Source organism: Telopea speciosissima, chromosome 1 (genome assembly GCF_018873765.1).
Source record: "Telopea speciosissima isolate NSW1024214 ecotype Mountain lineage chromosome 1, Tspe_v1, whole genome shotgun sequence".
Lineage (NCBI taxonomy): Eukaryota > Viridiplantae > Streptophyta > Magnoliopsida > Proteales > Proteaceae > Telopea > Telopea speciosissima.
The window spans coordinates 37,070,297-37,098,234 of NC_057916.1; the positions used below are offsets into that span (position 1 = coordinate 37,070,297).

At 38.3% G+C, this 27,938-nt stretch overlaps 1 protein-coding gene and 1 long non-coding RNA gene across 2 annotated transcripts; one reads left to right on the forward strand and one right to left on the reverse strand.

The window, feature by feature from the left end:
- Nucleotides 1-926: 926 nt before the first annotated feature.
- LOC122648670 (fatty-acid-binding protein 1) lies at nt 927-20,529 on the reverse strand. Its single transcript, XM_043841888.1, has 4 exons — nt 20,043-20,529; nt 18,789-19,038; nt 18,273-18,364; nt 927-1,169 (listed from the first exon to the last, which is right to left on the reverse strand). The coding sequence occupies exons 1-4, from the start codon at nt 20,431-20,433 to the stop codon at nt 1,030-1,032; spliced, it is 873 nt and encodes a 290-aa protein (XP_043697823.1). The 5' UTR covers nt 20,434-20,529; the 3' UTR covers nt 927-1,029.
- Nucleotides 13,736-27,938, forward strand: LOC122648671. The gene is made up of 3 exons (XR_006331115.1): nt 13,736-13,946; nt 17,604-17,613; nt 27,927-27,938. It is a non-coding gene; the product is annotated as an uncharacterized LOC122648671 (long non-coding RNA).

Here is a 27,938-nt window from a genome sequence, read left to right on the forward strand (position 1 = left end):
ACCAAACAAATATTCATGGTGTCATCATTGACATGCAGGTCATGACAACAATCTAGAAAACCAACTAAAGTGACCTCCAGCCCATTTTGCATCCTACATGGTAGGAATATTGTCCTGTAAGAAAATCATTATCACTCCCATATAACTTGATATTATTGTTCAGAATTCCCTTTCCAGCCAAACTTTCTGCAGTTCCATATCTCTGACTAGATGCAGAATCATATATTTTCCCAAGAAACAGGCGTATCATGAAGCCAAGTATTATCAACTTAATGTTTAATCCCAAACTGATGAATTTTTATTTTTATAGACGAACTGATGACATATGCACCCCATCAAAATTTCCTGAATTAGACAAATGATGGAGGACCAAGTGGTGAGTACAGCTGCCATCCAAAGAATATCTCAAAACTGAAACAAACAAATTCTCCATCTATTCTCACTATTAACCCACCAATATCACTAGAAAAAGGAAGCGGATTGGCATTACCCATCAAGATCACAGAGGCAGGCTCCTTCTACAGTACATATTTATGAAACTTTAACTAATCAATCGTCCATAACAAAAGCAAGAACATAATAGGCATAATGTCGCTCTCTTTTTTGCTTATTTTTTATTCTCAAATGTTCCCAGCTTGGCAAGTGATTCTTAAAGAAAGAAGTTCTTCCCTCAACTCATTCATATCTTACTCCAGTTAGGGATTCTCAGTCTCTCTTATGCTTGGGTGTTCGAAGTCGGAGGGAGAGTGAGGCAGGGGAAGGAAAAACTGAAAAAACCTTTTGAGTTAAACTGCTGAAATTTCATAAATCCAATATTTATTTCAGGATTTCAAGTTTACAATACCATATGCAGAAAAATAATGCAAGCATCCTTCCCAATTATTCAGTAGTAGCACTAATTACCTATTGAATTACAAGGGCTGAAATTTCATAAATCTGATATCTATTTGAAGGTTTCAAGTTTACATTACCATATGCAGAAAAATAATGCAACCATCCTTCCCAGTTGTTTCAGCACTAATTAATTACCTATTGAATTACAAGGGAAGCCAACTTCTGTTCAATATTCTCTTTGGCTTGTCTATCAAATGGGTCTTCACCAACATACAGATCTAAAAGTGACCGACACAAGAGCTTGCTCTGGATGCTTCCAACTTCTTTTCCATCAACTGTAGAAGGAAAGAAAAAAAAAATGTCCAAGTTTCAGATTGCTAAAATATAATAGATATGAAAGATCATGTAGACACTAAAAAATGATACTGATGATTTAACCCAGGCAAAACCATGAACTGTGAAAACAGACCATCTGTATTTTTTTGTCAAGGCCTAAGCGATCCAAGGCGTTGGAGGGCCACCTAAGCACTTAGGTGAGAAGGCGTCCACCTACGAACCCTAGCACCCTAATATATATATATATTTTATTATGTATCCATTATATCTAGGATAACAATAATATAATTATGCTTATAGCATTATAGCAACAACAATAAAGATTGAATTTATGCATTAATTTGCCATTATACCTAGCAACATCATTACAGCATTACAACTAGTCAACAACAACATTATGCTAGAAGCAACATTATTTAAAGAGAAAAAATATAAGTACACAAGAGAAGGAGAACAAGAGAAGAGAACTGGTGAAGTTCGATTTCTTTCTTAATTTATTTATTTGTTTTTGGATACTAAATGATCCCATGCTTCTCACCTATACATAAACTTGTACAAGCCAATAAATTCAGAAGCAACATTATTTAGAAGAAAAAAAAAGTAAGTAAAAAATAATTGACAGCTCAAGGACCTAGGCATCCCAAGGTGACGCCCAGAGTCCCAAGGCATCTACCTTTTTAAGTTAGAATAAGGCGGGCGACCGCTCTACCCTTGGAAACCTGCCCGGATGCCTTGGCAACGTCTTGACAACTATGCAAATGAATAGCCAATTTTATTTTCTATCATATGACATGAAACTACAGAAGTGTTGCTGGGACACTAGGAAAGAAAGGATTATCTAAACCATGTTTTGTCATTTTTTGAGAACATTTAAATGTGTCAATTAAAGCACTTCCAGTGTTAGCATAAAACCCAACCAAACCTAATTCAACCACTTGGGTCAGCTATTACATCAACCACTCTATCTATGCATGTATAGTGTTGGGATAATCAATATCATCCTAGTTCATTTGATTGAATACTTTGTCAATGAAAGTGGGAAGCATAGTTGTCAAGGCAGTGGAGGGATGCCTAAGCGCTTAGATGACAAGGCGCCCAAGTGTTATTTTTTTTATTTCCCCTCTTTTCTAACATTATTTAGTTAATGCAGCTCTAGATAGAAGAAGGATCCTACTAGAGGCCAAGCAACAAGATCTAAAAGGGGGCTGCTGGTTCGAATGGGCAGAATTAGGGTTTTAGGTCAATTTCTAGGGTGGTTGTGACTGAATTATGAATGAGTTTTGATGGTTGGTTGAGGCTGTAATTGAACTAGGGTTTAGGGAATTCAAATAAAAATAAAAGGGGGGCTGTTGGGTAGGCTGTAGAGGATTAGGAGAAGAAGGGAATTGCAGAAAATTAAAATACTCACTGGATTGAGCAATAGAGAAGGATAGAACCACCTTCAATGGAGATCCTCCCAGCCGTCATGGCATAAGGAGTCGTAGGAGATCCACCTACCCTTTCCACCTTGACAGAACCACAAGGATATACACTCTCAAAGAGCAGCAACAACAACAAAGCAACAATACGATTTTTGTAAACTCATACACTCGTGGGGGAGCCTCCCATGATTTAACTTTTATAATAAAAGGTCATAGGCCAAATCCTAATACAATTTAAACTCTTCCCTCACTTAATTCATGGAGGGGGGGACCTAATTAAAACAACTTAAAATTTTAAAAGGTTAAAAGACCTATTTACCCCTAATAACTTAAAACAAAAGACACTTAATTAAATTACTTAAATTGAACCAATTTTATACAACCAATTTGAACCGGTTTAAATAAAAAAACATAAAAATAAACTAAGTATTGGGCTAATCCCGTATGCAATCTATGTACCCCTAGTTTAGGCCCATTAAAGTGGCCTATTACATAAAAAACCCTTGGGATCAAAGGCCCAACATTTATATATAGATATATATCCCAACCCGAGACTTATTTCTAAAGAAATAAGTCCATTTTGATGATGAATCTGCATCAACTCTCCCCAGCTTGAAAAAATTCGTCCTCGAATTTTGCAGTGATGAGGGGAAAACAACATATGAGTAGCAGCTTTAACCATTCCCAAACAAAACTCTGGTGGGGCAGGAACATTAGGAATATAGTCTTCAAGGTGTGGAGCTTTCTCTTCGAAGAACCATGGTGGCATAACAAACTCTATATGCTCTACCTCTGAATCAGCACCAACTGTGAATGCCCTATCCATAGAATTGTCAGTGTTAGCAACATTCTCATCTAATACTTGAGACACAAGCTCCACCTCTTCAAGAACAGCATCTTGAATATCATTGATCTCCTGTGGAATATTCTCAACCACCTCTTCATCTTCTGCTGTTTCAGCTTTGTCTACTTTGACTTCTTCTACGTAGATCTCCTCAGTAGAATCTTCCACATGTTGACCTTTCATCTTTGAATCGTCAAGCACTATCTCTTCCTTATCATCACAACTCACTGTGAGCACATCAGCTTTATCTTCAACTGCCTTTGCCAATGAAAATTTGCTTTCTCTATACCTGTTTGCCTTATGATCTCTATACCCTTCTCTGTCTTCTCTGTAATTCTTGTGATCTCTAGGTCCATCTCTGTGACCTCTGTATCCATATCTGGGATTCCCATCTCTGTCAGGGGTGACTCTCTGTTCTTCTAATCGTTGCAATCTATCCATGATGGCTTCAGCTGTAGCCCTCTGGGCTTCAGTTGCCGTCCTTTGTTCAGCAACAAGCTTCTGGAACATCTCGAGCATTGCAGCTATGGTGTCAGCCATGAGCTCTGATACCACTTAATGTAGCTCTAGATAGGAGAAGGATCTTACTAGAGGCCAAGCAACAGGATCTAAAAGGGGGCTGCTAGTTCGAATGGGCAGAATTAGGATTTTAGATAAATTTCTAGGGTTTAGGGTAGGGTAATGAGAATATAGTTTATATGATAAAAGTAGGCAGGCTTTAGGGAATTTAATGAGCTAGGTTTGGTTAGATTTGAATAAGAACTTAAATTTCAGAAAATTTAGGATTAGGGTTTCGGGTTTTGGATTTTAGAATTTAGGTTAAAATTAGGGTTTTTAATGGGAGTTTAGGGCTAGGGTTGGGATCGAGTTTCCCAAACAGGGAGGGGGATGTTCGATCCAAATATGGTGGGGTTCTGATGGTAGAATAGGTCTGAACAGGTTTTAGGCTGTTTTAGGTTTAATGGAGGTTAATGGGGAATTAGGGTTTAGATGGTTGGATAGGGCTGAGATGAATATCGAGTGGAGGGGATGATGTAAAGGGGCTGTGACTGAATTATGAATGAGTTTTGATGGTTGGTTGAGGCTGTAATTGAACTAAGGTTTAGGGAATTCAAATAAAAATAAAAGGGGGGCTATAGGGTAGGCTGTAGAAGATTAGGAGAAGAAGGGAATTGCAAAAAATTAAAATATTTACTGGATTGAGCAATGGAGAAGGATAGAACCACCTTCAATGGAGATCCTCCCAGCCGTCACGATGTAAGGAGTCGTAGGAGATCCACCTACCCTTTCCACCTTGATAGAACCACAAAGATATACACTCTCAAAGGGCACCAGCAACAACAAGGCAGCAATACTATTTTTTTAAACTCATAAACTTTTGGGGGAGCCTCCCATGATTTAACTTTTATAATAAAAGGCCATAGGCCAAATCCTAATACAATTTAAACTCTTCCCTCACTTAAATCGTGGAGGGCGGGGACCTAATTAAAACAACTTAAAATTTTAAAAGGTTAAAAGACCTATTTACCCCTAATAACTTAAAACAAAAGACACTTAATTAAATCACTTACATTGAACCAATTGGATACAACCAATTTGAACCGGTTCAATTAAAAAAACATAAAAGTAAACTAAAGTATTAGGCTCATCCTGTATGCAACCTATGTACCCCTAGTTTAGGCCCATTAAAGTGGCCTATTACATAGAAAACTCTTGTGATCAAAGGCCCAACATATATATATATATCCCAACCCTAGACTTATTTGTAAAGAAATAAGCCCATTTCGATGATGAATCTGCATCATTAGCATGTTACAATATATACCTTATATCATCAAAAATAAAAGTTCAAAACCAGAGAATGAGAATGATGTGACTTGTCATTAATGACAGAGGTCTACTCTATTTATAATAAGAATTACAACCCAAGGGGTAAAACAGATAAAATAGGGGAAAATAATAAAACCCTAAATAACCTAAGGTAAAGAGATAATATTCCAATCCCACGATTCTCTACACTCCCCCTCAAGTTGGTGCAAATATATCAAACATGCCCAACTTGGAGACTAGTGGGTGGACCACTTTACAATTCAAGCCCTTGGCGAAGGCATCAGCAAGTTGATTATCAGAACTAACAAATGGAATGCAGATGATTCCTTGTTCAGCTTCTCTTTGATGAAGTGTTTGTTAATCTCAACATGTTTTGTCATGTCATCCTAGACAGGATTGTGAGTAATACAAATGGCATCCTTGTTGTCATGGTAGAGGCACATAGGATCTTCAAAGACAATACCCAAATCACTCAACAATCCCTTGAGCATTATGAGTTCACAGATTCCTTGAGCCATAGCACGGAATTTGGCTACCGCACTGGAGCGAGAGGCCACAGACTGCTTCTTGCTACGCCAAGTGACAAGATTCCCTCCAAGAAAGGAACAATAACCAGAGGTGGATCGCCTATCATCAATGGATCCAGCCCAATCTTTTTTTTGTTTTTTAGTAAGAGATCCAGCCCAATCGGCATCTATGAACATTTCCAATCTTAGGTTCTCGTTGGTAGAGAAGAAAATTCCTTTCCCAAGGGCAGATTTTAAATACCTTAGTATATGATGCACTGCCTTAAGATGAGATGTCCTGGGATCATGGAGAAATCGACTAACGATGCCCATAGGCAATATCAGGTCTAGTGTGTGACAGGTAAATCAGCCTTCCAATAAGTCTATGGTATTGCCCTCGGTCAATAGGGTCACCCATGTCACTACACATCTGTTGGTTAACCTCAATAGGAGAATCTGCAAGCTTGCAACCCGACATACCAGTTTCCTAGAGAAGGTCCAAAACATAATTTCGTTGGGAGATGAAGATGCCCTTATCGGACCTTGCAACTTCTATTCCAAGAAAATATCGAAGGGATCCCAGATCCTTAGTTTCAAATTTCTTTGCTAGGAGAGACTTCAGATGAGAGATTTCATCATTGTTATTCCCCCGTGTTCACTATATCGTCGACATAAACGATTTGGGCTGTAATCTGAGTTCCATCTCTTTTCACAAACAAGGAATGGTCCACTTGACTCTGGCTATAACCACTACATGGCCTTCAGAAAACGACAGAACTAGGCTCTAGGGGACTGCTTAAGACCGTATAGGGACCTTTTTAGCTTGTAAACATGACAAGTAGTAGATGGGAATGAAAAACCAGGTGGCGGGTCCATGTAGACTGCTTCTTCAAGATCCCCATTCAGGATGGCATTTTTGGCATCCAACTGTTGCAGATCCCAACCCAAATTGGCAGCACAGGAGGGTAAAGCTCTCACCGAATTCAACTTTGCTACAAGAACAAAGGTTTCTTGGTATTCGATCTCATAGGTTTAGGTGAAGCCTTTTGCAACCAAATGTATGTTGTATCTTTCAACAGTGCCATCTGCTTTATGCTTGATCGTAAATACCCATTTGCATCCCACCAACTTCTTCCCTTCAAGGTGAGGAACAAGTTCCCAGGTACAGTTTTTATCCAAAGCCTGCATTTCTTGTAAAATGGCAGCCTTCCATTTTGGATCTTTGATATCATGTTTGGTTTCTCGGAACACGGTTCCGTGTTGGAATCCAAGAATCTACTGGAGTCCATTTTTATGTGTAAATTTAGAATCCACTAGAATTCACCCCTAGGAATGAATTCTGAAATGAATCCTGAAATGAATCCAGGTTTCATGACCTTGGTATTTAAAGAGTGGATTCTAGTGGATTCTAACTATCGAAACTAACCCTAGTCTCTCTTGCGTTCCTCTCTCACAAAAACCCTTCTCTAAGCTCTTGGCGCACATCTGCAACTGCTCTGCGACTCCATTGCAAGGCAAATCGATCGTGAAAGAAGCTCCTTCTCTGGTGGTGAAACAACTCTTCCTTCTCCGGCTCAAGCTCAACTTTCGGAGAACCTTTTGTTTTTGGCACGGTGGTTTCCTTTGTTCTTTAAGGCTGCGTTATCGCAAGAGTCTAAGGAAGAGAAGAGGATTTTTACCTGCAACTCTCCATCAGATTTTGCGACCTCGAGCTACCGCCTTACAGTTACTCGAACGAAGGGAAAAGAGAAGCAACACAAGCCTCGGCTGTAGTGATAGAGATCTGCTATCGTCTGCACTTGTTCAATGCAAGCACGTAATCTCCTTTCTTCTTCTTCTTCCGAACAAGACTCCATCATAAGGCGTCCTTTTTAATTTTTCCATCATATTTTAAACCCTAGCTTCGATTCATTGGAAAAAATCTAATATAGGGTTTTAAAAAATCAAAAGGGAGTGCAATCTGTTGCTCAACTCCTCTATCGGAGCCCTAAAACTGAATTCTCAGCTTCAATCGTAAATTAGTACTCAGTGGTGATGTTCATACTTGTATGGATGTGGTTATCTCCTTCCTGAGCACAGCCGGTTGTGTTTTTGTTGATCTGGTGCTTGCTTATAAGAGTTTAATTGAAATGGCTCGGCTGTAGAAATGCAATATTTGCTTTGCTGGTTTATGTATTGATTCATCTCTGATTGCTTTGCTGGGTTTTGTGTCGAATCATCTCTTTCTGCTCATTGTCTCTGTCCCACGACCGTTTCAACTCAGACTTCAATTAGTACATTTTTATCAATATTTTTTAGTAGCCCCTCCATCTCCGTCAAAGTCCTCCTTTGTTTCAGCCTTTGAGGATTTAAAAGGAGGAATGCTCTTTGTTTGAGGATGAAAAAGGAAGCAGTCGATGCAACAATCTGATAGGCAGAAGATGCACTTATTTGGTGTTCATTATTTTTTGTGGTAGGAATGAGTCCTAACATATCAAGCCACAAGGCTCTAGTAGGAAGGGAGTTGTTGCAACCTCTTTTAGGTCCTAGTAACAACCAAAACAAGGGAAGTAGAAGCAATTCTCAAGAAGGTAGCAGCAAGCCAGATCTCTCCTCCATCGAATACCATAATAGCCAATACAACCCAAGGAGCAATTAGATCTAAAACTCTTTACCTGACTCTAGGTATTGGAATCACAACCCAAGCAGTTCACTCAACAAAGAGATAATGACTAGCATCCAACAATGGAAGCTAGTAACAGAATAATATAGTAGCAAGCAGTTCACTTAGGCCTGAATCTAGGTATTTGGAATCACAATTCAAGCAGTTCACTTAGGCCGCAGCCTTGGGGAAGAATGAAATTTTCAACTCAACAACTGATTACAACTTATGTATAACTCTATATTTAGAGAAGAGAACTAAAGATTCCTATTAGATCTAAAACTCATTACCAGTGTCATATACTCTGTATTACATGGACTGGATAATGGGAAACCAAATTGATCTGGTTGCTATGCTGTTATCTTTATCTCTCCATAGGATACAAATAATGATAGGCTTAACAATGTCCACTTGGATTGCATCAAGTAGACTTGTAGTTGCAGTATTTGAATTTTAACCATTCTGACATTTTCCTGGACATATTAGTCACTTTCTATAATATGACCTTAGTTGCAGAATTTGTTAAGACAGTACATATGAACAATCTCACATACTCTTTAGGGGTGGGTGACTGTGTGAGTTTGTGAGTGTGTGTAGGGGCAGCAAGTGGGTGAGTTTGTGAGCGTGTGTAGGGGCAGCAAGTTGTCTTGGCCTCAACTTCAATTGTTTTGCCAATTCTTGCTTCTGGGTCTTCATGTTTCACCTCCTTCTTCCATGTCTTCTTCAAAGAGAGGGAGAGAAACAGAGACAAGATTTTATTTATATACAAGACATACACCATTTTGAATAATGTAATCTTTCAGCCTGTCTATTATCATTGTTGACTTGAATCTCTAGTTCACACGGTAAAAAGGAGCTTCCCCCGCTGGAACACCTACTCAATCACCATCCTTTAGCTTTTGATTTCGACCTTTCATTTCCGAAAAGAGAAAGGGGCTTCTCCATACCGACGGCAGAGGGTTCCGCCCTGAAAGTCCTTCTCAAGGGATACGGGACTTAATGCCATTCCTACTTTCACTGCATCCGCCTCCGCCTCAGACGCGTCACTTTCTGTCACACCCCGTGCCTCTCTCTTTTAGGTTCCCCAATGGTTTGAAATGCTATTATGGAAATCTTTTTCACAAACAACGATTACTGGGTTCCTTTATGCCAAGCATTCCTCCAGTACTGTAGCAATAGGACAACATTTCTATGAGTGCTTTGGCTTTGTAAGAATACAATGTGAACATTGTGTTCTGTTTCTATCTCTTGTTTTCTTTTTTATTTTATTAACAAGAACACAAAGTAAGGTCTATGTTGGTGTTGATAATCTCAGCCATAGGGAATGAATTAAAAAAATTACTTTGAATATATAAGGAACAAGGGAGAGTTTAAAGGACTTGGGAAGATTGAACTCTGGTTTGGAGATCCATGGACAGAATGAACTTTATTTTTTATTAGCACTTTTTGTTCTTGCTTATATTGTTCTTGAAATTGACACCACATTGTAGTGACCTATTTGTAAATGATTTCTTTTTCATTAGCACCCCCATTGATGTTATGTTTGTAGTTCAAAGAGGTTTGGATTTCATTTGAATCTGTTTCATTAGAGTTGGGTTACTTGTCAACTTTAAACTCTGCTTGTTGGGTCTTTAGCTCAAATTGGTAGAGCACTTGGAACATGCACATGTCTCAAGCATGTTCTAAGGGGATGGTGATTCAAATCCACCAAAATCATTTTTGGATAGTCATGGATATAGATTTTTTACCACATGTATGTCCTTAAATTTTGGGAAAGATTATTTCTTTTGAGAATTTTAATCCAATTTTTTGATTATCTTATTTTTTATAAAGTCCATATTAAATGTATGCATATGTTGTATTTGTTCAGACAAAATTCAAGTAAAATCCAACTAACAGACTCAGGGTAACCAAACAGTTTTTCATATGGATTCAGGATGAATCCAACTGACAGACTCAGGGTAACCAAACAATTTTACAGATGGATTCAGAAGGATTCTATCTGACAGACTCAGGGTAACCAAACAGTTTCTTTTCTCAACTACGAATCCACATGAACCAGATTCGTATGAAGCTGATCCAAAATCAGAATCCGACTCCTCCGACACCTCCAATCAAACACGCTATGATGGCTTCTTTCCAATCCTATGGAATTGACACAGAAGACGAGGAAGAAACAAAAAGCCAATAGGAAGGTGATAAAGAATTGTAAAAGACAGAGTGGGAAATGGGATGTCGTGTGTCGGAACAAACACCTTGTCTAAGGGCAATAGGACGGTCATAATGTAGAGCAGGATCTGACACATTATCAGAAGTAGGAATAATATTACCTGATGGTGAGGGCGAATCTGGTGATTGCATCGCATTGGGCAATGGTTGGTCGTTTATGGTCCCTTTTTCCCTTTAATCTGTGTCGAGCTTAAGTTATCACGTCCGGATTAGGAACAAGGTAGACCGAATTCTCCCCCTTACCACTGTTAGTAGTAGGCTCAAAGGAAGCTCCCCCTGAATTGGTAAACTATCAATGACCAAGGGAGCAACAGGTGCAGAAGACAGCATTTCCTCAAGACTCTCCCCTTGAAGAGGTGACGTAAAGTAGGGTTCCGACTCATGAAAGGTGACATCCATGGTAACATTGAGACGGCGAGAGGGAGGGTGATAACACTTATAACTCTTCTGGGAGGCCAAATAACCAAGGAAAATACACTGAAGAGCACAAGGATCAAACTTAGCGGGTAGGGGAGGAATTGTGGGCAAAACAAACACACCCAAATATTTTGGGAGGAAGGGTGGAGGCAATAGAAGGGAACAGAAGAAAGGAAAGAGGTGTCTTAAAATTGAGGACACTCGAGGGAACCCTATTAATAAGGTAGGCTGCGGTAAGGACAACATCGTCCCAAAAATGTTTCAAGACACCCGTAATAAACATCAAGGCACGGGTAACATCCAAGAGGTGACGATTTTTTCTGTTCAGGGATGCCATTTTGTTCAGGTGCCCAGACACATGAAGTTTGGGAGAGGATCCCATGAGAAGAAAGATATTCCTGGAAACCATGATCAAAATATTCCAAACCATTATTGCTACAAAGAACTCTAATTTAGCATTAAATTGAGTCCGAAGCATGGCATGGAAGGACCGAAAGTAGGAGAAAGCATCAGATTTATGGTTTAACAGATAAACCCATGTGAGACATGTGCAATTATCAATAAAGGTAATAAACCAACGAAAACCATTACGATCAACGGTCCAAGAGGGACCCCAAATATCAAAATGAATAACTAAAAAAGGAACATCACTATGAGTATCACTAATAGAATAAGAGTTTCTAGTGTGTTTAGCAAATTCACATGCATCACCTTGATTTCTGGTGTCTCCTTGGTCGCCTAGGCGATGCCTTGCGGCCTTGTTGGTGTCACCTTGGTTTTTACCCCCTTCCATCGTCTTGGTTCGCCTAGGCGCCTTAACAACTTTGTTTTGTATGCAGAGCAAAGCGAAAAGCTTTTTAAGGCAAGATGGGAAATCTTGTCCAAAGAAGTAGGCAACATGGGCAAACTGCATATTTGGGATATGTTCAAGACTAAGAATATATTTGATGTAGTATCACTTGGTTGGTTGGACCATCACGATAGGATTTGGAGACCCTAATAGGAGTCTTGTTATTTTTCCTTTAAATACTTGCATGTAACCCAACAATGAGCATAGTGAATTGAATAGAAGTTTTTTAATTTACTCTTTGAGAGTGTGTGATTGTGTGATCTCTTTTCCCTTCCCCTGCAATTATTCTCTTCTCCTAACCGACCCTCCACCAATTTGGTATCAGAGCCGAAGGATCCATCACCTTCCCCATCCATCTCTCTCCTTCCCTAACCTCTTTTTCCCATTACGGTTCTGCCGTATATACCAGCAGTTAATAAAAAATAAATCGACTCTGTTCAAAACAGAGCAGCCGAATCAACACCCCAAGATCCCCCCCTGCATTATCAGCACCAGCCCCATCCCTTCCCTCTCCAGCTGAAACCCTCCCTTTGATTCCAGCTGTTAAACTACCCATCCATTCTCTAAAAAGAAACCTAACCAATGTCTACTGAAACCTACTCCCACCCCTCCCTTCGACATTCACTGAACCTGACCATTCCCAGAGACAAACCCCTTCGATCACCCTCTCTTTTTTTCCAGACCTTCAGTCGATTCCCTTCCCCCAGCCCTCGTGTTCCGCCAGAAACCCAAAAAAAATGGGAAGCGAGAAGAGAAGAAGAGAACCAGAAGCAGCAGAAAAAAAAAATCGAGAAGAGAAGAATCGAAGCAGAAAAAGGAAAAAAAAAAGAGTTACATACCTGGTTTGAAGCTCCCAGCCGCGAGTCGTACCCATCCTCCTTGGTCAGCTCCCTCACAGCTCTCCTTGTTGACTTCGGACACTGCCATCGCAACTCTCACCTTTGCAGAGTTTGAAGACAACTACAACTTCTTCCAACACAATAAATCTCTTTTTAACTCCCTAATCTTCCAAAATTACCCCTGTTTTTCTCTCTTATCTCATTTTATTCTTTATTTCTTTTTCTCATAGTTATCGAGGCGTCCAGGCTCCTTTGTCACCTTGGGCACCTAGGCGGGCGCCTTGCCGCCTTGATTTTAGACCCTCTCCAATGCCACGGTCGCCTTGCCGCCTTGATAACTATGCTTTTTCTTGTTCCACAATTACCCCCTTACTCTCCTTTGTTATATCGTTGCTTTATTCTTTTTTTTTCCAGAATTGCCACTCTTTATTTATTTGTTCTCTGTTTATTGTCTCCATTAACAGTACTCATCTTTTAGCTAATTCCTTTTAAGTCCTATTCTTTTATTACTTCCAATATTACAGCACTGCTCTATTAGGAAGTTTCATCTATTTACTATTTTTCCATTCAACCTTTGTCTTTGAGTGTTTTCTTGTTTAGCTTAACCATGGTAGCCAACGGTGAAATTCTTCAACAATTTAATTTTTTTAAGGCTGAAACCGATGCAAAATTTGATACTCTCACTACCGTTGTCAATTCCATTAAGACAATGATGGAATCTATGCAGGCTTCTATTGATCAACTGAAAGCTTCCGATAAAGGGAAGAGTCCCATGCTAGTTGGGGATTCTTCCAACTCCGTCGCACAGGATCCGCCTCTTGATGCACCGCCACTCCCACCACCACCAAAGCATACACCCCCACCTTATGGAGTTGATCGTTATGATAATTATGGAGCTGAACGAGAAGCAAAGTTGGATGTCCTTGATTTTTATGGGTATAATAATCCAGAACAGCATCTTGATTGCATTCACAGTTTGGAGATGGTACAATTTGACTGGGGCCAGGAAAGTTTTATTTGTAGAGGCTAAACTAAAAGGCACAGCTCGAGTTTGGTGGATCAAGCAACAACAACAAAATCGGACCTGTGGCATTGGTTTAGTTACTACTTAGGCTGAAATGCATGAAGTCATGAACAAAATATTCTTGCCTATTGACTACAAGCAATGCATGCACCTCAGGTTTGCACAGTTGAAACAGGTAAACCTAACAACTAAGGAGTTTGGTGTCGGATTCTATTATTACGCCACTCAATCTAATTTTAAGTGGTATTAGTGGCACAGTTCCGCAATGATTTGTACCCTCAGATCAGTGCTGCACTAGCATCCAGTCGACTGCCTACAATGGAAGATGCAATACAAGTTGCATATCAGGTAAAAGAAAATCTGAAACGACCTTACACTCGAAGGAATTTTCCAGACACTTTTCCTAGGGGTAATAGTTACAATCAACATCAGTTTTACCCCAAGAAAAGTTATTCAGCAAACCATGGGCTACTAATTCATCTATGGCATCTTCACGGCCTAATCAACCATATTCTCCACCTTGGCGTGATTCTGACAGGGCATCTTCAAGAGTCACGACCTACCCGACCATATTCTCCGCCTCTGCATGGTTTTGACAACTCTTCTATAATGCCAAAGATTGCCATTCAATGTTTTACATGCAATGAATACGGACATGTCATTGTTCAGTGTCCCAACCCTTTGGTGGCTTATATTGATAAGGATCATTTTATCCCTTATGTTCCAGAAGAACAACTTGGAGTTGAGACAGTCGATTTACCACCAGAGCGTGCACCAGTTGAAGTCAATGACAATAATAGTGATGAGGAGCAACATCCTTGTTATGTTCTTCGTCCTGTTCTAACCACTCACAAAGTCACTGAGGATAAAGATTGGGGTCGCAGCAATATCTTTCAGGCCTGTGTGAAGTGCAACGATCAGTTATGTAGTTTCTTGATTGATGGAAATAGTTGTACTAATGTCATCTCTGAAGAAGCTGTTCGTAAACTGGGATTGTAGACAAAGCCACATCCAACTCCTGACAAAGTTGCATGGGTGAACAACACTAATCTCAAGGTTACAGATACGCGGTTACTCACCCACTCTATTGGAGAATTTGTGGATACAGTACAGTGTGACGTCCTACCTCTGAAGGTTTGTCATATTCTTCTTGGTCGACCGTGGTTGTTTAATAAGAAGATACAACATTGTGGATATGAGAATACGTAGACTCCTTTAAGCACCGCTACAATGTAATGTAGAAGAGGTTCAGCTAAGAACCACTCTACAGTAGGATCGATAAACCCACAAACCAAAATAGCAGTAGAGGGCAGAATTAGAAAGTAATTGATTCTGAGCAAACCAGCTGTGAGAACAGTCTCCAAGTCTTGATCGAATGTTAGCCTTGATGTGGTGAAGATGTGCTCTAAATTTGGTCCAATTCTGGTGGTTAGAATAGGAGATCTGAGTTGGTCTTGAAAATAGAAAGTTAACTCAAAATAGAAGGTAGGTGATGTAGATCCAAGCCTCCTCGAGTTGAAGAAGCCACCCTAAGCATAGGGTCATAGTAGGAGCCGTAGTATAATACTTGGTTTATTTCAGCCTTAGATTAGTTCTATACTTAGTTTTATTTTTGTGTTTTTAATTGAACCGGTTCAAATTAGTTGCATCCAATTGGTTCAATTTAAGTTGGTCTAATTTAAGTGAAGTGTTCCTATTAGCTAGTAGGATCTTATTTTCTATTGGTTAATTAGGAATCTTAGCTATTTAAAGTGTTTTAAGTTGTTAGGGTAAATAGGTCTTTTTATTTTAAGTGTTTTATTAGTCTCACACTCCTTCCACGATTTTGGAAGAGAGAAAGAATTTAGTTTGTATTAGGATTTGGCCCTTAGGCCTTTATTAAGAGAAAACATGGGAGGCTCCCCCACAGAATTCAGTTTTAAAAAAATATTTCGTTCGATGCTGCCATTGTTGCTGCTAGTTATCTCCTTTGAGAGTGAGTCTTGTGAGTCATATCAAGACAACCTTGTGAGTCATATCAAGGTGAAGGGTAGGTGGATCTCCTAAGACTCCTTGCATCTGTTCATGAACGGGAGGTCTTCTTCAATCAACTTTCAAGCTACTGCTGCTGCTGATTTTCATCCTAGTAAGTTATTTACTGTTTCAGCATTCTCCCATCTTCTTCTTAATCCTCCCACCTAACCCTAATCGATATCCATTAAACCCTATCTTCCATAATTCTGTCCAGCTTTATTCCTCCATCCAACCTCAACCAAATTTCAGTCACAGCTCCCTTATACCTTTTCTTCCACTCGACCCTAGTTGCAGGCTCAATATCACACATAAACCCTAATTCCCCCTTGTCACTGTAAAACCCCAAAACCCTAAATCTTCCATCCTGCCCTAGCCTGCCACCCAAACCTCATCAAACTACAACCGAATCTCTCTCTCCCTACCATTAACACTCGACCAAAATCCCCTGCCTGAATTCCCATCCCAAACCCTAATTCCACCTATTTTCCTATTTCTCAAAACCCGAAACTCTAACCCTAATTTCTGAAATTTGAATTTTTATTCAAACCTTGTTCAAACCTACACTATTAGCTTCTCCTAGACCTGCCTATTAAAATCATATAAGATTTTACCCATTCTCATGAACCTAACCTTAGAATTGTCCTAATTTACATCAATTCTGCCCCATCGAGTTAGCCATTCAGCAGGTCCTGGTTATCTGGCTCCTAGTAGGTCTCCTACCTATCTAGGACTACATTAGTAGGTGCGGTAGATCAATTCAGCCAGCAGTGGGGGCTGAAACTTGGATCGAGTGGAGGTCTGGTTGGGGGAAGGCTCTGCAGCAAGTGTGATGTAACCCGATGGAGGGTGGTGGAATTATGAAGGTGTACTGAAAATAAAAGGTTTATGGTTATAGAAGGTTCCAGCCAAAGGGGTGGTGCAGAAAGGGGAATCGAGTGGAGTGGATGGTGGGGCAGAATAATGTTCAATAACCCAGGGAGGAGGGATAAGGAGTTAGCCTTGATTGTTGGTGTGGTTGCAGCCTTCAAGAGGGAACTCCAGTACTTGCAGTAATCTAGCAACAGTAGCAGCACCAGGGAATTTCGATTGGAGATGGAGAGAATTGGGAAGGCAGGGGGGATTGATGGATTAGGCTCTCTCAGCCAGGCTCCTTCAGCTCTTCAAGTCACAACCAATTGGACATGAGAATATTCATTCCATTCAAGCAAAATTTCATTCATCAACTAAATCGTGGGGATGGCTATATCAGCCTTGCAAAAAAATAGAACAAATACTTGCCTCCCAAGAAAAGACAGAAATAGAAACTAACTTATTGACTCAATCTTAAGAATTAAAAACTACTCTAATTAACTAGAACTGAAATAAAAATAGAAACATAATAAAATCTTCTAAATCTTCTTAAGTCTTCAAATCTCCTTGTGAAACGTACTTGGATGACTTAATTGTTTCAGCCGAAATCTCCAGCCTGTGGTCTCCATCAGTTCAACTTATTAGCTGTAGAAGAATGACGAAATTACCCTTCACTTAAGGACTTGAATAACTAATACTTAAAAGACTAATCTGCTCCCACAATTTTCAAGGAATATTTTCACCAAGCCAAAAATAAGGGGTTGTGACATTGTTCACGTGAACAGTGTTTTGGCCTCTTCTTCTTCAGGTTTTGTCTACATCACAAAACCATGAAGTTTCTTCCCGCTAAGGATCTCCCTGACATTAAACTCAAGTAGGTAGCGGGTTCATTCCTCCTCCAGTGTGTTGCTTCATATGGCCTTCTTGGTCCTTTTCCAAATTCGACGGAGTCGAGTTCTTTTTAGAGGAGGAGAATTGATGTAGTATCACTTGGCTGGTTGGACCAACATGATAGGATTTGGAGACCCAAATCCAACAGAACTGGCCCAATGGTTTTTAGTCCAACAAGGATTGGAATTAGTTATTTTACTAGGTTATTTATTTAAGTCTTTTATTTGTTTTAGAGTTTGAGTTTCATATTGCAAGTTGTTATTTCAGTTTCATATTCTAACTAGGAGTCTTGTTATTTTTCCTTTAAATACTTGCATGTAACCCAACAATAGGCATAGTGGATTGAATAGAAATTTTTTAGTTTACTCTTTGAGAATGTGTGATTGTGTAATCTCTTTTCCCTTCCCCTACAATTATTCTGTTCTCCTAACCAGCCCTCCACCAGTATTCCAACCGAGAACAATCCTTTTTTCTACATCATCATCTTGAACTAATGAATAACACCAATTTGATATAAGGTCTAGGCGTGGTGTGTGTGATTGTATGTTTAGTGTGTGCATGGACATGTTCGTGAACAATTTGAGGCTTTGGGCAGTGTGGTCCAAATTTATGCCATTCACCTCTTCCTCATCAATCAATAAAACTAAAAGTGAACCAGGAAACATAGGAGTTGAAATAATTGAAGCATACAGGGGAGAAGAGTATCAATGGGTTAATTAGAATAAGAAGAAAGAGAAAATTTTCTTACTCTTAGTGCAAAGTACATGACCCCTTTCCCTTGAAAGTTCTATAACAGATCCCTTTGGTATCTTATATTCATCTTTAAACTGGGAAGTGAACCTGCAACCGAAATGACTCTTAGATTACATGTATCTACAAGGCTAAAGCAGACAATCGAGATTCGAGAGATATAAGCACATAGTGAAGAGACAAGAATATTTCCTGACTATATTAAGATGGACTAGGTTTGGTTGAGTGAAGTTGTATTAAGATGTGATACAATTTAAAACGGCCATGTGATAGGAAATAAAATTCCAAAAACTTACAATTCATTATATACAAAATGTGCATAAGATAAGCAATTTAGCTGCATGAAATAAATTGATATACCAACGTAAGGGGGAATTATATCAAAGTAAATGAAATAACCGTACCTGGTCATGGTTGTGTCATGCAAAACTCAAGCAATCTAAGCATTTAAAAATAAAAGTGGCCAGCTATCAGTCAAAACATATGGTTGAGAGAGCTTATAAAAAAGGAATACCTCTTAAGCAGTTCTTGATTATCTGATCCGCCAAACTTTTGCAGCCTACTTCCTACAGATTCCTCAAAAGCACTACGTACAGAACTGATGCTCAATCTGCCATACACTATTTGAAGTCTGACAGTCATACATATATCCTTTTCTAGTACATCTTCCTGGAATTCTTTGTTTTCCTTCAGCGCGGGAACAGAGAGCTTCCCATATTTCTCACTCAACAAGTTCTTTATGTCATTTTCATCAGCATAAACACCTGTCAAAATGCACCACTTTCCTTATGACTGAAATTCAGAGAGTAATGTGTTGTTCTTACTTCCAAAATGAAAAACTGCCCAAAAATTTGTCTTCAAGAAGGTATTGAAGCTTTGCACAGTAAGTAGATTACTTCAATTACGTCAAATTTCACATAATCATTATCTATAGACCAAGAGATACCAATAAGAATGAACAAAAATAAGTATCCAGGCTAAGTAGAAATATGTAAAGTGGCACCCAAACAACAAAGCCATTAATATATTCTTTTTGCTTACATAATTACCAAGTTACATTCTTCACAATTTTAGCAAGAAAATACACTCTCTACACTCTTTTAAGATGCATCACTTATCCTGTTTATATTTGGATGGAACCACTGGATGACTTGAGCAACAATTCGGTGTTCAAATAGACTGCAAGAGGGAACATCGATGTAGAAAGTATAGATAGACAACAGATGCCAATGATGGTCAAGGAGAACTCTGGATGGATCATCTAGACTGCAAAAAGGAACATTGAAGCAGAAATTATGGATAGAGAACAGATGCCAATGATGGTCAAGGAGAACTCCGAATGGATCATCTTCTGTAGGTGGGAATGGCGGCCATGCGGTAAAAGAAGAATGGGCAACTTTATCTACTCTTTATAAGCTAATTCTAACAAGCTAAAAAACCCTGATAACTGGATGATGGCATGAAAACATGAAGAGCCAAAGCAGATGGTTAACCTAGATGGGTAAAGATGGATGTAGAATACCAACCAAAACAAAAAACGGAGGGGATGTAAAATAGGTCTTTGGAAACAACCCTACATTATCATTTTGAGAGCAAATATGCACTTGTGATGGCAGAGACCTATAAGTACAAGATTTTTAGTAATATTAGTTAAATTTCAGATCCAAAATACTTCCTTAATTGGCGCAATGTGCAATGTATAATTGATAATCTAAGCACCAAAGCAACAAAGAAGCAGTAAACTTGAAAGAAAAATTAAGTGTTATACCGAAAGCGTATACATCGATGTTCTTCAGCCCCAAAACACTTTTTTTCCTCAACCCAATCCCAAGCAATCGACGAGTGTCGTTCAAAATGGAGGGGAAAGATGCGCCGGTCCTGGGTTCCATGGCTGCGGAGGAATTATCGGCTAAAGAGAGAGAACCCCACATTGGAGAAGAACAATTGGATCGGAAATTCGAAAAGATGGAATTGAGTGCGCTTTGGAGAAGAGGGTCCCTCTGGTTTGTAAATTTATGGGTAATGGAAAGGCCAAGACCGATCCCAACACCGAATGCGGCTGCGGCGGAGAAGGAAGAAGGAGAAGAAGAGTCAAGAGAGCTGTGGGGGCGCTTCGATGGCTGAGAAAACCAGAAAGGGAAGCGAAGAGAGCCCATCATTGATCCTTCTTTTTCGGGATACACCAGTTTACAGATTGGACTCCCGGAGGTTTCGGTGTTGAACTGCTTGATTTGGCTGAGAGACCGTGAGGCCCATTCCGTCACAACTCACAAGTGCATCTCTGAATGACTGAATCTCTCTTTCATTGCACCATTACTAAACATAAAGCACCTCCTTTTTTGATTGCTTTCAATACCATTATCTCATTTATGTTTTTTCACCAACAAAGTCGGAGCATAATTTCTAAGGAAATTCATATTAGTACCTCTCTAGTCTCTACCCATGGTTTGAAGTTTCAGAATCGTATCGCCCGATATCGTTCCCAATACTGTATCAGTGATGGTACGGACTAGGATTAAAATGGTTATCCTATTTTTAAATGAGAATCAGGAGTAAATTTGTCAAGTTTAGTCGATCTGTGTCGACATGATCTGATGCCGTATCAGTTTCCAGGTTGATTGATAGCTGTTCTGATACCATGCACTAAAATCATGTCTCTACCGACAATGTAACCAATTCTCACACTCAAAAAGGATTTTAGGTATGATTTCTTTGGTAGTCTACAGTGATCAGTTATTGGTACTGCATTTTTTTATGAGATTATTGATATTGCATTAATATTTTATAGATATGCTACTATGGTAAGATAATATAAATAAAAGGGTTTTTAACAAATGCCCCCTGAAAATGCTTATTTGTCTAAATGCAGCCCTATAACTTTTTAAATTGCAAACTCTTCTCTACTTTCAAAATAGTGTAGTACTTTAGTCCAGTCCGTTAATTTGGAACGTTAGATGTTAGTTTCAGGGAATCTAATGACCAAAATGCTCTTCCAATAAAAATCCACCGAAATTAAAGAATAAAATGACCAAATTACCATCATCTTCCCCAAATAGTTTAGGGTTTGAAACTGAAATTTTTTTCCCAAATCGGTTAGGGTTTGAACCCATCTGGAAAGCAAGAGATCAGATTAAGGAATTTTGAGTTGTAAAGATCTAAAGATGTTAATGGCCTAGCTAGTATCATGAGATGTGAATCCGATTGAAATACTCTGTATTTATCATCATGGGCACATTTGGGAATGTTAAATTTTTTTTTTTAATTAATGCAGAAAAAGAAGGAAGCTCGTCCAGAAAAATTGTTCCCATTGTTGTGCCAGTTGCCGTTGCAGGAGTGACGATTCTTTTCTCTGTTCTCATGTATTGTTTGCTAATCCGAAAGAAAAAGAAGAACCTGTCAAAGGAGAATGGTAGAAGCTTAACTTTGGCCCTTTTTTCTATCTCTCTCTCTCTTAAAAAGCTCTCGATCTACTTGATTATCCAAAATCACTCTTGGTTCTACTTTTGGCTTGTGCACAGGTGAGAACACAATTAAAACTGTGGAGTCATTACAATTTGATTTCGGTATGGTCCTTGCAGCCACGGAAAATTCGCCAATGTCAATAAGATTGGGGAAGAGGGATTTGGTGGTGTTCACAAGGTAAGAAAAAAGTTACAAACATGTAGTAGTAAATGAACTAGAATTCTGGTATGTCAAGTTTTATTTTGCCATAGAATAGAAAATCTGAACTGATTATTCATGAATGTGGAATGATTGAAGGTAGTTTTCATTTAATCATGATGTTGAATAAAAAATTCCTTAATCTGATCTTTTGCTTTCAGATGGGTTCAAACCCTAACCATTGGGGGGAAAATTTTTCAGTTTCAAACCCTAAACTATTTGGGGAAGATGTGGGCAATTTGATCATTTTATTCTTTAATTTTGGTGGGTTTTTATTAGAAGGGTTTTTTGGTCATTGAATTCCCTGAAATTAACGTCTAATGTCCCAAATTAACGGACTGGATTAAAGTGCTACACTATTTTGAAAGTAGGGGGAGTTTGCAATTAAAAAAATTATAGGGGTGCATTTGGACAAATGGGCATTTTTAGGGGGCATTTATTAAAAACCTTAAATAAAAAGGATAAAGGAAAAGGGTTCCATCACATAAGAAATTTTTTGTCATTCCCACCGTTTTTTCTAATCATGTGGACTAATGATTTAGCCAAAGTTCTAACACTCGGGTTTCGACAAGGTCTCGACCAACCAAAAATCGAGTTCATCTCGGTTTCGACCATATCTCGATCAAAACCTGGGATTTTTTCCCATTGATGGCGAAACCAAGGTTTCGACTTCAAAACAAGGTTTTTTATGTCTGATTTTTTGCATGTTGCCTATTTTTCATATTTTAAATACAATCCATGAATTATATTCACCAAAAAATCACTGAAGATGATACTTGTGGTTATTGACCCAAGTTTACTAACGTACATGCTGATACGATACAAACACTAAAATGGTATTATAAATTTATTATTAGTTCACATAATTATAAAGTACTTGAACCCTGAATAATAAATTGAATCCAAATACAACATTAAGATGCCCCTCTTCAATTCCATGCAGAGTTTCTTGGTGGATTTTACAAAGCCGTTCCTTAGAATGGACAATGTATGTATCCCATGATATGTTATGGGACTGATATGTTATGGGACTAATTGGTTTCATAGTCCATTACTGCCCAATGATAAGTCCCATCGTCAACTTGTCCAAGATATCCCAATCTAGGAATCCATGACCAAGTTTGCTCTGATACCAAATTGGTGAATTGATGCGGAACTCGAGTCAAAAAAGCCTATTGGGTTCACTAAGGGCCCACCCAAATATCAAATACCAAGCTACAAGGTAACGATGGTAAATCTGTAATAAATTGAACTTATTAAGGGGAGTGGCAAGGCTGTAATTAAACGAACAGGGGAGGGTCACTTGATAGACTAAGACAAGGACATTAGGAAATTAATTAGTATTTATTATATATGGTTAAACTTGGAAGTGAATCAAAAGGAAGGGTAGGGAGTAATAAATGAGAGGAGGGGTAAAATGGACAGTGAGAGGCTAAAGATAAAAGAAGTGAAATCGTACTTCGTGAGGGGGTGGTTTATCATCTTCTACCTCTACGGCTCTACCTTTAGTGCAAACCAGAGGCGGAAAAAAGTGACTCTACGAAGGAGAGAACTCCTTCAAATACTCTCGGTTAGACCTGAAATTTTTGGACAAGGTTGGTAATCCTCGGCCCTATGAACCCCAAACAACCAACCTTCGAGTAGGGAAGCTGGAGATTGAAAATAAACTACTGCAATCAAACCTAGCTGAGGTTGTAGGTCAGATATGATCTTCAAAATAAAACTCACACCACACACAAGCTTTCAATTTCAGACTTGGCAGTTTGAATCGCCCCTAAGAGAGGAACTTTGTTGCAAAATCTAAAGTAGAAAAGAGAATAGGAAAGGAAGATCAATCCCAATCTTGTGGAGCTATTAGCACCGCTAAAACAGGGGATGGGGACTGAGTTTAAGATACTCAAATAGGAAAGGAACAGGAAGAAGAGAAAGGAAAGAGGAAGGAGAAGAGAAAGTCTCACTAGGAAGGTAAGAGAGAGGGGGTACAAAGCACGACCAATGATAAGTCCCATATGGTTCGACCAAGTTTCGACCTAAACCTGGATCGAAACTAGCGAAACCTGGTCGATTTTATAGATTTTTAAAAATACCTTCCAATCTCGTCTCAGAACTGGTTGAAACAGAGACAACTCGATGGTTTTGACCGGTTTCGATCGAGTTTTGATTCCATGGATTTAGCAAGTTGATCATTGAATAAATATGATAGGGAGTGTAACTAAGTTGGACGAAGCCGCTATTTGAAAAACCTAGGTCCCTAAGGCTTAGCCTTTGTCTAAGGATTAGACTGGGATTATCTCAGCCTAGACCCTCAGCCTTATCGAGCTCAAGGGCAGTAAGGGTTTGGCCCTATTTTTGTAATTTACATGTTAATTCTATATAATAATTTAGAAACAAATTTAACTTAAATATTTAATACATCAGATTATTGATGTATATTAAATATAAATTATGATACCTAATTCATGGCATTTATCTTGCTAACATAATATTATAAATTTATTTGACATCATGTATACATGGCAGGGGGTGAATTGGGCTCAACCCAAGGCCTTACCCAAGCCTGGCCTAACTTGACCCTTGGCATAGAAATCTCAACCCTATCTCAGCCCAGCCTGGACCATCAAATTTTTTGATATTTCTAGATCCCCTATATGACATATTGGATCGCCATATTAATTTAAAACTTTGTCCATGATGGTGTGGATATGTTCACTAAAATTTGAACGTGAATCAAATTACCATATGCATTATGGAATGTTTTTTGGGAACAAACATGTTGGAACCCGACTCCCTCAAAGATAAACCTTAAAAGGGTCAAACGTGTTTTTTGATAGAGAACCAAAAACAGAAAATTAACTAAACAAGAAGGTAGATATATTGTCTTTTACATCAAAAGTCATGCTTATTACGACCGGCAAAGATGGCAAGATCATTTGCTACCGTAATATAAGATCTATCCTTCTTCACAATATGTGTATTCAAAAGGAAGTGAATAATACCCCACAAAAAAATTAAAGATTTCCCGTGGTCATTTATAAATATCTCGATCTAGCCACCAAACCAAGTCCTCACAATTAGTCCAGATGTCGAGATTGACGTCAGCCCATCCTCCTAATTGTTTTAAACCTGTGAGCAATCCCCTTGCTTCGGCCTTTTTTGTTGTCCATTTATATTCAAGTCCGTACAAGCAAGAATTTTTTTAATAATAAAATGCAATACAAGCCCAGCCTGCGCCACCATATTCCGCGATGAAACTACCAACACAAATTAAAGTAATGGAATCAGGTGTGCAAGCCTAAGGTAGTCTGTTAGTGATAGGTGTAAATCTACGGTAGTTGACAAAGGAGAATGGGTGGAAAAAAGAAGAAGACCCTGTTCTGAGATCCATCAATTAATATTGCACATAATGGTATATGAATTAGGTGAATAGTGAGAGGAAATACATCTGTCCCTAGCACATCAAAGGAAGTAGCAAGTGCTAGGGAGGATGGATAGAAAAAATCTTTTATCAAAGAAAAGAGAAGGATTTAGAAAGAGCAGATTATTCGACAGATCAAACAGAGAGTAAGCATAGAGGTATTCTGTTCTCAATCCTAAAAGTCCTACTGCCCAGATTCTCTTAGAAAATGAACAAGATAAGAGTAAATGCCAGTTAGTATCCCGTTCAATCTCATAGAAAACACATAAATTCTCCAGATCAATAAAATGGCTAAGTGTATCCCTAATTGCAAGACCCTTATTCAATAGTTTTCACAAGAAAACCTTAAATCTAGGATGGATTTCAATTTTCGAAGAGAATTCCCATACTATCAGATAGAGGGTTCAAAATTAGAATTATTTACAAAAAAACTCAAAACATAGGGTAGCCATCACCTTGGTTGGTAGAATTTTATTTTTTTGCATATAGACAAAATAGAAAGTCGTTATAAAGGGTGGTGACCAAAGGAATTTTGTTGATTAAAGAGGAGATTCTTGGAGGAAACATTGCAAAAATCAGGGAGGAGTTTCAACTTCGAATGATCATCAAATCAGAAATATTATAAAAATACAGGACTTTCATAATAGATCCAGTAAAGAGATGTGGCCACAAGAAAAGCCATGAGTCTTCTGTTACGTACTTTTATTTTAGTAATTAGGATATTTTTAATAATTAAGATTTTAGTTATTATTAGTTATTTATGTATAATTAATGGGAGGGAGTTAAAAGATAATTGAGGTTGTGTTGTACGTGGGTGGTTTTGTGGAGGAGTTGTAGGATTTATAACTACTTGTTATTAAACCTATTTACTAGATAACATATAAAGTGAATGGATATGAATTGGATCCCTAAAAGTTCTCTATTGAGAAAGAAGCATGACATCCTCCGTAAAGTCAAGAGGATCGACTTCCTCCTAATTAAATTAAACTCATCCCCTATTTTTTCTCTCTTCTTTTTCTTCCTATTATTTCTCTTTTATTTTATTTTAGATTATTTGTGCACTTATCATTTGGTATCAGAGCCAACAAATTACTCACACTATGGAGCAAATTTTCATCAAGATCCGAGATATTCAAGCAAGAAATTTGGCTTTACTAGATGAAATCATTAAAAAGATGTCTGAAAAATTTGACTCCATATTGCCAATTGAAACCACTATAACAGTGCACCCAGAACAACCAACAAAGAAGAAGAAGTAGATGATGAAGAAAAAGAAAGTGAAGAAGAAGAAGAAAAAGAAGAAGAAGAAGAAGATGAAGAAGGAGAAGGTGAAGAAGAAGAAGAACCTCAAGCAATGCAATTCATGCACCGCTTCCTTCAAGGTGATAACATTCCCTTCAATGAGATCGACGAGCCATGAGATAACCAATCATGATTCATTCATTTGAATTTTTTCTATTACGATATGGGATCCTGGCGGACGCTTCCTCAATTTCACTCTCCTTGAGGACAAGGACGATTCAAAGAGGGATGGAATGTTACATACTTTTATTTTAGTAATTAGGATATTTTTAATAATCAAGATTTTAGTTATTATTAGTTATTTATATATAATTAATGGGAGGGAGTTAAAAGATAATTGGGATTGTATTGTACGTGAGTGGTTTTGTGGAGGAGTTGTAGGATTTATAACTACTTGTTATTAAGCCTATTTAATAGGTAGCATATGAAGTAAATGAATATGAATTGAATCCCTAAAAGTTCTTTATTAAGAATGAAGCATGACTTCCTCTGTAAAGTCAAGAGGATTGGCTTCCTCCTAATTAAACCAAACTCATCCCCTATTTTCTCTCTCTCCCTATTATTTCTCTTTTTTTTTCTTATTTTATTTTAAATTATCCGTGCACTTATCATTCCCATATAGAGATCGAAGTTCTAGTATCAACTCTCCAATAGATCATCTAACGCAAATAGAGGATAATGTGGGATATACTCTTCTAAATCCAAGAACCCCTCTTTAGGATAAATTTTTTACTAATATGACTCGATTGCGGAAAGTATTTGGCCTTACGAATCATACTCAATAAGCTATTAGGATTAGTAATAACTCTCCAGCCAAGCCTCAATAATAAAAACTCATTATGAATATAACTCAGTCTAAAACCTAAACCCCCTGATTTTTTTGGTTCACATAGAAGACCTTGAAATTAAAGAGAATTTTTTCCCATTCATGGAGTCTCCTCTCCATAAGTGAGCAGAATTAGAATCTAACATAGAACAAATAGATTTAGGAAATAAAAGACAAATCATTAATTAAAAAAGTAAATAGATTTAGGAAACAAAAAAACAAGTCATTAAAAAGTGGGCATTGAACCAAGAACATATTTGATTAAAACAGATCTGTCCGCTTGAGTCAAAAGAAAAGTTTTCCAATTGCTAAGTTTACTTTGAATTTTAGACAGAATATTATGAAGGTAATGTGATTAAGCCAGAGTTGGTAATAAAGGAGAACCAAGATAAGTAGATAAGGATGTCATCTCATTCATACCTAATTGTCTACAAATTTGAGATTTCAAGCCTGGAAGAATA

Bases quoted from the DNA above. Each gene is read 5' to 3' on its own strand.
- LOC122648670 (XM_043841888.1), bottom strand. From the start codon at position 20,433: ATGATGGGCTCTCTTCGCTTCCCTTTCTGGTTTTCTCAGCCATCGAAG. The intron at 18,365-18,788 runs GTATTCCTTTTT...TTTCGGTTGCAG, and splicing joins AATCAAGAACTGCTTAAGAG to GTTCACTTCCCAGTTTAAAG. The intron at 1,170-18,272 runs GTAAGAAAATTT...TTCCTTCTACAG, and splicing joins TCATGTACTTTGCACTAAGA to TTGATGGAAAAGAAGTTGGA.